This window comes from Styela clava, chromosome 4 (assembly GCF_964204865.1).
Source record: "Styela clava chromosome 4, kaStyClav1.hap1.2, whole genome shotgun sequence".
Taxonomy (NCBI): domain Eukaryota; kingdom Metazoa; phylum Chordata; class Ascidiacea; order Stolidobranchia; family Styelidae; genus Styela; species Styela clava.
Genome location: NC_135253.1, coordinates 11,257,307 through 11,269,730, shown reverse-complemented (window position 1 = coordinate 11,269,730; position 12,424 = coordinate 11,257,307). Strand labels below are relative to the sequence as shown.

General features: G+C 34.7%; 2 protein-coding genes across 2 annotated transcripts; both read right to left on the bottom strand.

Annotated features, from left to right (window-relative positions):
- Nucleotides 1–43: 43 nt before the first annotated feature.
- Nucleotides 44–2,504, bottom strand: LOC120326042 (palmitoyltransferase ZDHHC16-like). Its single transcript, XM_039392251.2, has one exon. The coding sequence runs from the start codon at nt 2,482–2,484 to the stop codon at nt 1,264–1,266; it is 1,221 nt and encodes a 406-aa protein (XP_039248185.2). The 5' UTR covers nt 2,485–2,504; the 3' UTR covers nt 44–1,263.
- A 57-nt stretch (nt 2,505–2,561) lies between these two features.
- On the bottom strand, nt 2,562–5,202 carry LOC120326041 (enhancer of mRNA-decapping protein 3-like). Its single transcript, XM_039392250.2, has one exon. It carries the CDS (start codon nt 4,760–4,762, stop codon nt 3,380–3,382), a length of 1,383 nt encoding a protein of 460 aa, XP_039248184.2. The 5' UTR covers nt 4,763–5,202; the 3' UTR covers nt 2,562–3,379.
- Nucleotides 5,203–12,424: the final 7,222 nt, after the last annotated feature.

Sequence of the window (12,424 nt, the reverse complement as noted above, 5' to 3'; positions counted from 1 at the left end):
AATTCCACAAGGTTTTAATGTTTAAAAAAAACAATGATTCAAACTGAATGGTAGAAAACAGGAAACTCGATTATTGCGAAATATATAAACAGAGTGTTGTTTGTAGCATTTAACAATATATTTTGCATTTGATGGAGACAAAAGCAAGAAGCTGAAAATGACTTACCGGTAAGTCATTACAAAAGTAGAGTAAAATGACTTTAAGCTGAGTAAAATGAAGATATATCATGATTTTGTGATGCAGGAAATAAGTTGACGGTAAATTTAAAACACTTAGGTACATATGCTACTGCAAATTAGTCAAAAAATATCATGCTTTTGGGAAATGCAAGTAAAATCATGGAAATATAATACTGATGAAATTGTATATTGTGACTTCAGACCAACTGTGTCCGATTTTTCGCCCGATCATAAATAAATTGGACAAAAATGATTAATTAGCTATAAATATTGCAACATGGATTAAATTCTTGTTTGCTCTGTTACAAAATAAATTCATATAATTCAAATATATTCAAAATATTTCATTACCCGGCAATGGCAATCATGAATATATACCGTATTTGCTCATTTTGTAGCCGACCCACCATTGAAGCACGGGCGCTTTTTATTTTTAAAGTAAAATTATAAACAAAATATATTGTCATTTCCAGTTCTCAAGTATGATTTAAACGAGAATAACGAAAATTTTAACTTTTAGACGCCTAAGGCGTGAGTGTTATCTACCAGCGCTCAAAAATTCAACAGCGTTGTGACAAAAGCACTTCTTATTTCCTATTGTTTTCCACCACTGAAAAATCAGCTTTTACATCGGGCGGGTATTCGAGCACCGGCCCTTATTTATTTTCATGTTCTGTTCACACAGGCGGCTATTCAAACGGGCCCTTAATCAAGATCGGCGAGTAAAACGAGCATATACGGTATACACAAACACATATAATTACGAAGATATTCATAGACGTTGACATTTTGGACAAGACTTAATTAACATTAAACAACTTTTGCTATTCTTTACTTGTCTACAAGGTATTTCAATTGTTCATAATTAACACCATAAAGACACCATGAAGACACAAAACAATGAATTGAAAAATACAAAAATTACAACTAGACATCCAACAAAAAACAATATACCATACTTTTGAAAAATACAAAATTAAGGAGTAACTTATTACATAAATTAATGCAATATTAGAGAAACGCATATTCTTCATCATAAAACATTCCATATTATCCATTGCTAAAATGAAATACATATCATCATTATTTATGTCCATTTGCATATAATGAATCTGAGTAATTTTTATCAATATGCTTATCCCACACTAATCCATCTCCAATAGGTGACATATTACGTGGAAGAATCACATTCAAAAAGAATGATCTTAAGTCGTGAAACATTAAAATCATTTTCCAGTTGTTGCGAAATCCTAAATGGTAGGGATTGTTGAATTTCAATCCAAGTTTTTTTGCTTTGCGAAATTCTTTATCATTGATGAGTTTTTCGATACTTGTTTCTCCAAGACTAACCAATCGAAACTGAATTGCAGTTAAAGCACCAAGGGCGACCGTTACCCCAGCACACAAAAACCAAAGAAATATCAAATTGCCTTTTGCTCCTGAATTGGCAGTGTAACAAACACTATAAAGGTATTGGAATATTTCACCAGTGTCTTCTGCAGATTTTCCATGTCGAGCAACTGGAACTACATGAGAAAAAATTTCTATTTTCGGGTGTAAAGCATTACTAATATCTTTTTTGTTTAAACTTGATTGATTTTCATTCATATAATCTAAATTTTCATTCTCATCATCAGAAATATCCTCAATAAAAAAATCTTTTAAATAATCCATGGCGAATTGCATTCTGTTATGAAAACTAAAACATTCTGTGAAAATTGGCCATGTTGTTGTTACCACAAATATGGTACCAAGTAACATGAATATACAAAATGATATAAAATATCGATGGTTATAATGACCCACACAATTATTGATCCATGGACAGTGATGATCCATTTTTAAAACACAATTTTTGCAAACACTGCAGTGATGTGCTCTTGGTGGTTTTGGCAGAATGCATTTTTTGCATACAGATGTTACTGCTCTCTCTGAAGCATCTTTGGGTGGTCTTCCTGGATTGGTACGGACTGCTTTAAAATAATGAAAACTAATCATGATTAGAAGATAATGTCCGTAGAAAATAGTTATTCCAGCTCGTATTGATGAAAATGCTAAGATGAGATATGGTACTGCAATTGAGTAATAAACCACAACAACATATGCAACCAGTATTGTCACCAATGTAACAAAGGCGAAACCAAACCATCTTGAAACAAAATCCACTAGAGTTATGATGGGCTCAAAAAGGACTTCTGTTGCAGATGAATAGGTGTTATAAGTCAATGATAGGTAACATAGTTTCAGATATCTCCATCTCAATTTTATTCCGGAAAAATCTGGACGTCTAAAGTGAATCCTCATTGTGATGGAACATCGACTATTTACAAGGTACTAACTAGTTCAGCATTATAAATTAGCTTTAAAAAACCCATAATAAATCTACAGAAAAATGAAAATAGCATTAGATGAACATTGTCATACAAAAACAACTGTAGAAAATGGAATTTTGTCAAAGAAATCAGTATTGAACTAGGTGATACATTGTAAGTACCCAATACTGGCTAAAACTGACCAGTTCAAAAAAACAAGTACCGGTAGTAGAAATTCTTCATTCATTTACTACAGCATTTTATAAATACAATCAATCTACAGAAAAGGGTGGAATGAATAAATTAAATGGCAAAAATGGTTTGTTAAAGCAAAAAAATGATCCCCAATATAGGCGTTAACAATGACCAAGTTTATAACAAAATTACTAGATGAGATTTTTTCTGTATTCTGTAAGTATATTTCAAGGAGAAATAAGTAAATTCCCTTCAGCAAACTGTTTATTTATACACTGTAGTCAAGTACCAAACATTGCAATGTCATTTCTTGAGATGGATATTTTTAATATGCTGATGGCATCGTATTTATATTTAGCTGCAGTGTGGACTAGTGGTGATCTTTTGGACTCTCCATCCACACACATATAGTTGGGTGGAGTCTTGCTTGGTTATCAAACATTCATAAAAACCTTTACAAGGTGCCATATTATCATCTGTCAACCCTTTTCTCCAATATTGAGATTAATAAAAGGAAGATAAAAATTGAGAAATGGAATGAAGGAGCAAAAAAAAAACAAATATGTTTATTTAACCAGCACATTTTCCAAGAGATGGTAAACCTTTAATATACGAATGACCAAGGTCACACTCACATTTATACCGGTACAAAATGCATTTAAAAGATTAAAAAAGCAAGTACTGTACATTTCTCATTTACTTTTGTGTAAATGAAGGAAAGATTTACCACAGAAAGGCGACTGATACTGAATTCCTAGTTTTTCAAATGCTCTCACTGGTATTCCTACATCAATCATGTATAAAGCACCATATTTTGCTGAAAGTGAAAAAGGCAGTACTGCACACACAGACCATTTTATATGCAAATCTGGAGGTAATGCAGCTGGTGGAGAGAGACACATTAAAGGAGCTCGATTTTCATTACACCAACGAACGGAATGTTGATACCAAGATTGCTGATATAAAAATTCACAATCTTCTTCATCCATCGCAGAAATGATTAAATCAACAGGATTTGTAGGTAATTCAGAATATTCGCTAATAACAACAGCATCTGTTAGAGACAATAGTCTTAATTCTTCTTGTAGGCAAGCATGTATTTTAACAAAATTGGGCATGAACACATTCACTTTTACATTATGATTTGAAAGATGCCTCGCTGTTGCAACACCTTGAGCACCTGTTCTATGAGGCCCACACATTACAACTGCAGATGGGGGCTGATGTGAATTTCTTGGATGAAGCCTATTACAGCCACCCAATACAGATAGAGCCATGAGACTTGCATTAGCTCCAAATATTTCAGTTTGTCTATCCATTCCGAAACCCATAAGTTCAGCAGCATGCAATATTTGTATGTAGGTATCATTTGAAATAGTGGGAACTACAAGTCCTGCATCTGTGTAATATTCTGAAACTTCGTATTTGGTCACCTCATTTGTTATTATTTGTCGGTATATTACAGGCCCTTTTTGTAGAACGAACTCGTCATGCTTGTATTTCTCTTCAACCTTTCTATGTCTCTGTTTTGATGGAGTTCTCATACTTTCTCCATCACTTCCAGAGTTTATCTCATTGTATACAGCAAGTTTATCAAAAAGAGCAAGATTCTTGACAAAATCGAAATCTTCAGTCATATCTTGCGGGTTGTTATCAAACGTATCGTCATCCCGATTATATAAACCCTTCCGTACTTTTGAATACTTTTTCCCACCTTTATACTCCGAGCCAGGTTGTGGTGAACTAGAATGCATTGGTATTCTATCTGTAATACCAACTTGTCGGCTTTCATTGTTTTTAGGCCTTTTTTCTTTTTTTACACTTGATAACCCAATTTTTGGGGATTTCTTATCCTTAGTTTCCAATGTTGAAAGAAGGCCATCAATGATGGTGATTTCTACGATATCAGACGACGGAATTGTCATCTCATTATGTGGGCATTTAAAACCATTTCGATATGGATTGGAAATTGTAATTGTTTGTGATTTTTGGTCTACTTCTTTCACGATTCCCTGACAATGACCTATTACATCCCCACAGTTTATTGTAACATTGGAACCAACGTAAGATGTCATGACTTTCGGTTTCTGAACACTGGAAGAGAACTAGGCTATAGGGCCTACAAAATCAATGTATCCATCAAATGATCATGTAAATGAAAAAATAACATTCCCAAGTTCAATCAATCAATTAAAGTATATTCAAATATTATAATCATATACCGGTAAAGCATTAGGCTATAGGAAAAAGAAAAAAATCCAAAACGTAAAAATGCATATACAGATATTGAATAACTATGTCTGTGTTGTTATCATAAAATACAGTACATCAATATTTTCAAAAAATGAAACAATTTTTCAATCTACTGATCTACGGTATGAGGCTGACGGACAACTGAGTAAACAAGCAACACCAGAGACGACAACTCGATTACAGAAAGGCTGAGAGTGAGAGGCAGAAGCCTGGTGTCGCTGGTGAGTTGTCCGTCCAAAAGTATAAACGCACAGAGACCTACACCGTACAGTCTGACTTCGCTAATGTTACCGTACCGTACACCAGACCCCAGGGGTCTCGTGTAGTTTCGTACCTAACGTACTTCTAGTAGGTGTAGCATAACAATTTTTTGACATGCCAATCCTAACCCTCACCTGACTACGCCATCCGATAATTACGTCACTACGACGTCACAATCACGTCATAGAGCTTGCCAAATACTCATACGATCGCCCGAAATAGCATCGGCGCCGACGATAAAGAAATGACTAACGTCAGCGATCTCTCTCCTATCGGGATCGTTGCGAGGAGAAAACGAGAGAAATGGCTGTTCGATTTCGGGTTCTCGTCTGCGCGTCTTGGATGACAGTTCGCATAGTTTGAAGGGCTCTATTACGTCACTGTGACGTCGTAGTGACGTAATTTTGGGATGGTGGGGTCAGGTGGGGGTTAGGATTGAGATGTGAAGAAATTGTTATGCTACGCCTACTAGAAGTACGTTAGGTACGAAACTACATGAGACCCGCCCCCAGTTTAGTCGTCGCAGGTTCACTAAAAGCGGTAAGTACCGTACTTTTAGTTGGGACGGACTAAAAGTAGGCACTTGCAAATTAGGCACTTATTTAGGCACCTTGGAAAAAAAGTAAAAAGGGCGTAATACCTTTTAAAAACATAATTAATTAGTTAAAAATGGTCAAATTAAATGTTGAAAACGCAAATTGCAACGGGCAAACTCAATAGCAATATTTAAAACGCAGTATTAAAGGCAGTCGCACGCGCTTGGTCACCACATATGCTAGGCACATATTTATGCAGTTCGAAAAATAAATAAAATGGCATATTCACTAATAAAAGACAGTGAATAAACATATTACCCACACTGATTAGCCTGAGTAAATATCTAAGAGATGCACTTGAGTCTAGTACTGGAATTTAGAAATAATAAATTGTTACCGGTAGGCACTTTTTTAGGCACTTATTTAGGCACATCGAAAAAAAAGGTGAAATGGACGTAGTAACTCCTAGAAAGATAATGAATTAGTTCAAAATATTTAAATTAATTGTTGAACGCGAAAATTGCAACAGTTAAACCCAATACTGTAATGATTTTTAAAACGTATTACTAAAGGGAGACGCACGCGCTCTGTCACCACATATGCTAGGCACATATTTAGGCACTTCGAAGAATAAAGAAAATGGCAATTATCACTAATAAAAGACAGGAAAATAAAAATATTACCCACACTGATTAGCCTGGGTAAATATCCAATAGATGCACTTGAGTCTAGTACTGGAATTTAGAAATAATAAATTGTTACCGGTAGGCACTTTTTAGGCACTTATTTAGGCACATTGAAAAAAAAGGTGAAATGGGCGTAATAACTTTTAAAATAATAATTAATTAGTTATAAATTGTCAAATTAAATGTATAGCACGCAAATTGCAATAGGCGAATCGAATAACAATATTTAAAACGTAGTATTAAAAGGAGTCACACGCGCTCGGTCATCACATATGCTAGGCACATATTTAGGCACTTTGAAAAAAGAAGAAAATCAGAATTATCACCAATAAAAGACAGAGTAATAAAAATTTTACCCACACTGATTAGCCTGGGCAAATATCCAATAGATGCACTTGAGTCTAGTACTGGAATTTAGAAATAATAAATTGTTACCGGTAGGCACTTTTTAGGCACTTATTTAGGCACTTCGAAAAAAAGGTGAAATGGCCGTAGTAACTCCTAGAATAATGAATTCTCTATCTTCTATTGGTGATAATTCCGATTTTCTTCTTTTTTCGAAGTGCCTAAATATGTGCCTAGCATATGTGGTGACCGAGCGCGTGTGACTCCTTTTAATACTACGTTTTAAATATTGTTATTCGGTTCACCCATTGCAATTTGCGTGTTCAATATTTAATTTGACAATTTTCAACTAATTAATTATCATTTTAAAAGTTATTACGCTCATTTCACCTTTTTTTCGATGTGCCTAAATAAGTGCCTAAAAAAGTGCCTACCGGCAACAATTTATTATTTCTAAATTCCGGTACAAGACTCAAGTGCATCTATTGGATATTTACCCAGGCTAATCAGTGTGGGTAATATTTTTATTTCTCTGTCTTTTATTAATGATAATTGCCATTTTCTTTATTTTTCGAAGTGCCCAAATATGTGCCTAGCATACGTGGAGACAGAGCGCGTGCGTCTCCCTTTAATACTACGTTTTAAAAATCGTTATTGGATTTAACTGTTGCAGTTTTCGCGTTCAACATTTAATTTAAATATTTTGAACTAATTCATTACCTTTTTAGGAGCTACTACGTCCATTTCACCTTTTTTCCGAAGTGCCTAAATAAGTGCCTACCGGTAACAATTTATTATTTCTAAATTCCAGTACTAGACTCAAGTGCATCTATTGGATATTTACCCAGGCTAATCAGTGTGGGTAATATGTTTATGTCTCTGTCTTTTATTAGAGATAATTGCCATTTTCTTTATTTTTCGAAGTGCCTAAATATGTGCCTAGCATATGTAGTGACCAAGCGCGTGCGACTGCCTTTAATACTACGTTTTAAATATTGTTATTGAGTTTGCCCGTTGCAATTTGCGTTTTCAACATTTCATTTGACCATTTTTAACTAATTAATTATGTTTTTAAAAGGTATTACGCCCTTTTTATTTTTTTTCCAAAGTGTCTAATAAGTGCCTAAAAAAGTGCCTAATTTGCAAGTGCCTACTTTTAGTCCGTCCTCCTTTTAGTTGATGTGGCACAAACATATTTGCATATGGTATTCCTAACTCCCACCTGACTACCATTCGTGGGTTCGCAGGTTCGAATCCCATGCAGGATGACAATGTGCGAGAAGATTGCTGGACTCCTCACCGCCGTAGGGTGGTTCACGTAACCGATGGTCCGTTACGGCTTCCTCCACCATCAAGTCCATGCTTCCGAAAACAAAAAAACTGGCTAACTAATCCCATACTCGACCTGGGGCCCCATTCGCCCAACTTCTTTATCGTTTAACCGTAACGTGTTAGTAGAGCACCCACTTTCTCGTAAAAGGCAAAAGTGGTATTCTCGAAGTATCGTTAATATTCGAGAGATTTTTTTGCGCGCCAAAACAGACGTCTCGTAAAGTGCCTTCTTCTATCATTTTACCGAGAATCGGTATTCACCAGTCGTTGGTATTTACTAAAGTTCTTTAACGCGCCGAAGTGCTTGCAAACAAACGAGGGGAATTTTTTGCTCGTTAACAGTAGTTCGGCCTGTTCTTAGCATGAATTCAAGGTAAAATGTATGTGTGTTTATTTGTAACAGTATCTACAAAATAATTAAGACGGGATACATGTTCAATACCTTACTGGCCTAAGACAAATATGCGCGACATGCATCCCATCAAATGATGTGGTGTTTGCATACTTTGTGAAAAATTGGTATCAAAAATGCCTAACTTACTTAAGAGTGACTGTAGTCTAGTAGCTGTTGACCCACCTATATATGCCAACTAACATCGTACTAACATCAAATATGGGATTACATATTCATCTATTTTATTGTCTGTTACGGAAGTAGTTTAACAATATGTATCTCAGAATTTATTTCTATCATCCATAGATTACTGCTATATACGAATAAAACTCATAGGGTGTTTCAAACGTCAATTTACCACGGCCGAAGGCTATCGAAAGATGTACAGTTCGAGTTAACGAACGCAAGACAAAATTATTGTCAGTCAATACTGGGGTCATGATCCGCAAAGATGATCAGTCAACAAACAATTTATGTGTAGTGGTAACAAATCACTATAAATGGTGACAAAACCGACTGGAATTAACCTTCTGAAACAGACCGGATCACCGGTTTCAACCACAAGTACGGACAACACCAGGACAGGCAACAATTTGACGAAATCAACCAAAAAGCTGACCAAGCGAAAGATAAGTTTCCTTTCCATCATCTACCATATTAGTCGTAAATTGGGGCCCATGCTGATCTAATATCTCTGTTTTCTTTCCGCAGCTCTCAACGATTGATGAGAAACCATATATATACACATCAAAAGCGTTCAAGGATCAAATTGCTGACAAGCCGGAACAATCAAAACATCATGACGAAACAATGAATTAAATCGAATAAAATATGGAAACGTTAAAATTATGAATATGGACTGTGTTGTCGAACAATCGAAATGAACTCTCATAGAACATGATATATATATATATTCGAGGTGGAAAACCTGATCAAAAAACGAACTGATGAAAACAATGAACTGTTACTAAGGTAAAGTCCTTCTTCTTCTTCTAAATATATATGGTGTTTCAATTCGGCTTTCAATTCTTAAGAATTAATTGAGAGTAACATACTTTGAATATTCGAATTTCAAATTCCCCTCAAAAGATTTATATTATTAAAAATTTGTGGTTAGCATTCCTCTTCCCATTAAATAGATTTCGTTAGTATTAAAATGCTTTCTAAAAGTAGATTCGAGCGAGTCATACTTTTAATTATTTACAATGCCGCCATATAGGACAGTGAAATAATAAGCTCGTCAAAAATTGTGTCAAAAGCGGTATTTTTTCAAAAAGCCCAGGTGGTATAAACTTTAAAATTTTTTTTTTCTTCCCGACATGGATAGACCAACTATTTCACAAAATGGTAACAATGCGAGTGTAAGTATTTTTAGCGTAGCAAAGTACATTTAATTGAGAATATGTTTTAACCGTCCAAAACAAAAAATCCAAAGTAAAAATACACCATTCTCTTTGAATTCTACTTTACACAACTTTTACCTTTCTATAACCTCCTCTTTATTTCCATGTCTTGTCTCATTGTAGATTCTATATATATATGTAAATATTTTTTTGTCTTATATCATTATTTGTATCGTTATATATGTATATTGTTTTTATATATTTCCGGTTTATTAGAATGTGTCAAATCTTTTAACTTTCCTAGTTCTGGTCCGTGGAGTTTATATAGCAATTACCCCCAAATGTACCCGATTACATGCGAAAATTATCAAAGCAAATTTAATTCACTTTTGAGAACATAACATGTTCCACCCAGTCATTATCTAAGTGAATTTCATTTCCCACAAATTAAATCCCCGGTCTGACAGGTACGGCTCATTTAAATACTTTATAATTACCGGACTATTATGACGCGAGCTCACGAAATTAGCAATATACGGTGACATCGCATTTATTTACCATTTTATTTTCTACAAACTAGCCCCGTTTCGTCTGTATAGGCTACTGTATCTGTAACATGGGCAAAAAAAGGTCCCGTAGGTATACGCATAAAATATGGTACCTCCTAGAAAATATTAATGTATTTTTCTCAACATTGGAGCCCTAAAAAGATCGAAGGACCTTTTCCCGAGCATCGACTTCCTTGTTTACTTCGTGACATTGGCCAATCAGCAAGATGCAAAAATGACGTATTTCACATCCACTCAGACAGATTTTCAGGCGGGGTCGTAAACGTTACCTCGTTTAAGCGTTTTTGAATACTATTCGTTAGTTTTCAGTTGTGTTTCGGATATTTAAATATATATCAAATAATTCAATGATCACATTGTCTTCTCAGGAGTGTCAGTTTAATTGCAATATTCAAAAATTAGTGTAGAAATAGCTGTGATAGACAAAGCTAAGATTCCTTACCGGTACTTTTAAAAAACATATTGTTGAATGCTATGAATCAGAATGATGATTTGAACAAGTACCCCATTACCCCTAACAGAGGCGCCTCACAAAACCACTCCTAAAATAAGCACCGTACATTTTGCAATGGTAAGTATGGAAAGAATTTCGTGGGTGTCAAAGGTCGGGGAAAGTCCATAGCAGTATATTCTTAAAACAGTATATTCTTTGAAAATGCGAAAAGATGGACAAGATAGATAAGATAAATTTATTTCGACCTCATAATCTTTGGTCAACAAGTTAACTCCACACCAATAGCTTACCTAAACATAAAGTGCATGCTTACATTAAAAGGTAGAAAACCACATGGAATTAAAATCACCAACACGAAATTAAAAATTTATTATTAAAGGGGAGAAGGGAGAATCCAATATAGCTCGACTGCTCGCCCAGTTACAATACTTGGTATCTTGCAACAACTATATATAGCATGCTGTCTACAACTCTCATCAGGATATATCACTACTCATGCAGAAAACAAAAGCCATACACGTGTAATATGAATGATCCCACAGCAAGAAAAGAAGCATGACCATGAAATTGTCAGAAAGTGAACAGCTATTCATAAAAAAATACCATCCAAGTATGTCAGTTACCATCGGCCAAAGCAAAGAACATATATATATATATATATATAGTGATAAGAATGCCTTCACCAGATTGCGATTGAAACAAGACTAATCACAATTTGAAGCAGGTATAAAAAGCTACACAGCACACCTAGTCACAGTAGTTAGTAGCTGCAGGAACTATAACAGGATTTCTATAGCTGTTCATGCCTGACAATAAAACAAAGTGCAAGTGAGGAGTGTTCGGGTTTTTGTCATGGATCGTCAAAGTCAAAAAGATATTCATTTTCTTCGAGGTTTGATTGCTTCAAAACTATTAACACGTATCAGTGAGTTTTTGAAACAGTAATTTTTAATATTTGGAGACTAGATAAGACTTGACTTGTTTTTGAAAAGATTTTTTAGACTTCAAATTTTTTCAGTTTCAGTTTTAGTTTTCAAATTTGAGGAAAGAGTTTGGGTCCATTAAAACACAGGGAATGCTGGCTCACAGATTTACTCATGAAGGGTAGGAACAAATCGGAGCTACTTCTTCGGTTGGAGGTATTTTTGATAAGTATGTCGTCGAAGCAGTTTGGTAGTGCGTTATTATGAAAGTCATATGCTAATGACAATACTTCAAATTTCATCATATTTTCAACCTTAAGTATATTTAGTGATTTGAAGTAATAGTCTACAGTCTTACACCACTCATATCTTTTTTTCTGGAAGACAATTCTTAAAAAATTATTACAAGTACTTTGCAATTTTGAGACTAGTGTTTTGTTTCCATGGCGCCAAACTGAGCAACAGTATCTGATGTGGCTGAGTAATAATAATTGAAAATTTTCTAGTAAAGCCGATTGATTGACATACTGGGAAACCTTGGCAGCAATTGCCAAATTTATTTTTGTTTTACCAATAACGTGTGTAATTTGTGATTTCCAAGATAGATTTTCATCAAAGATAACTCCCAAGAACTTTATTTC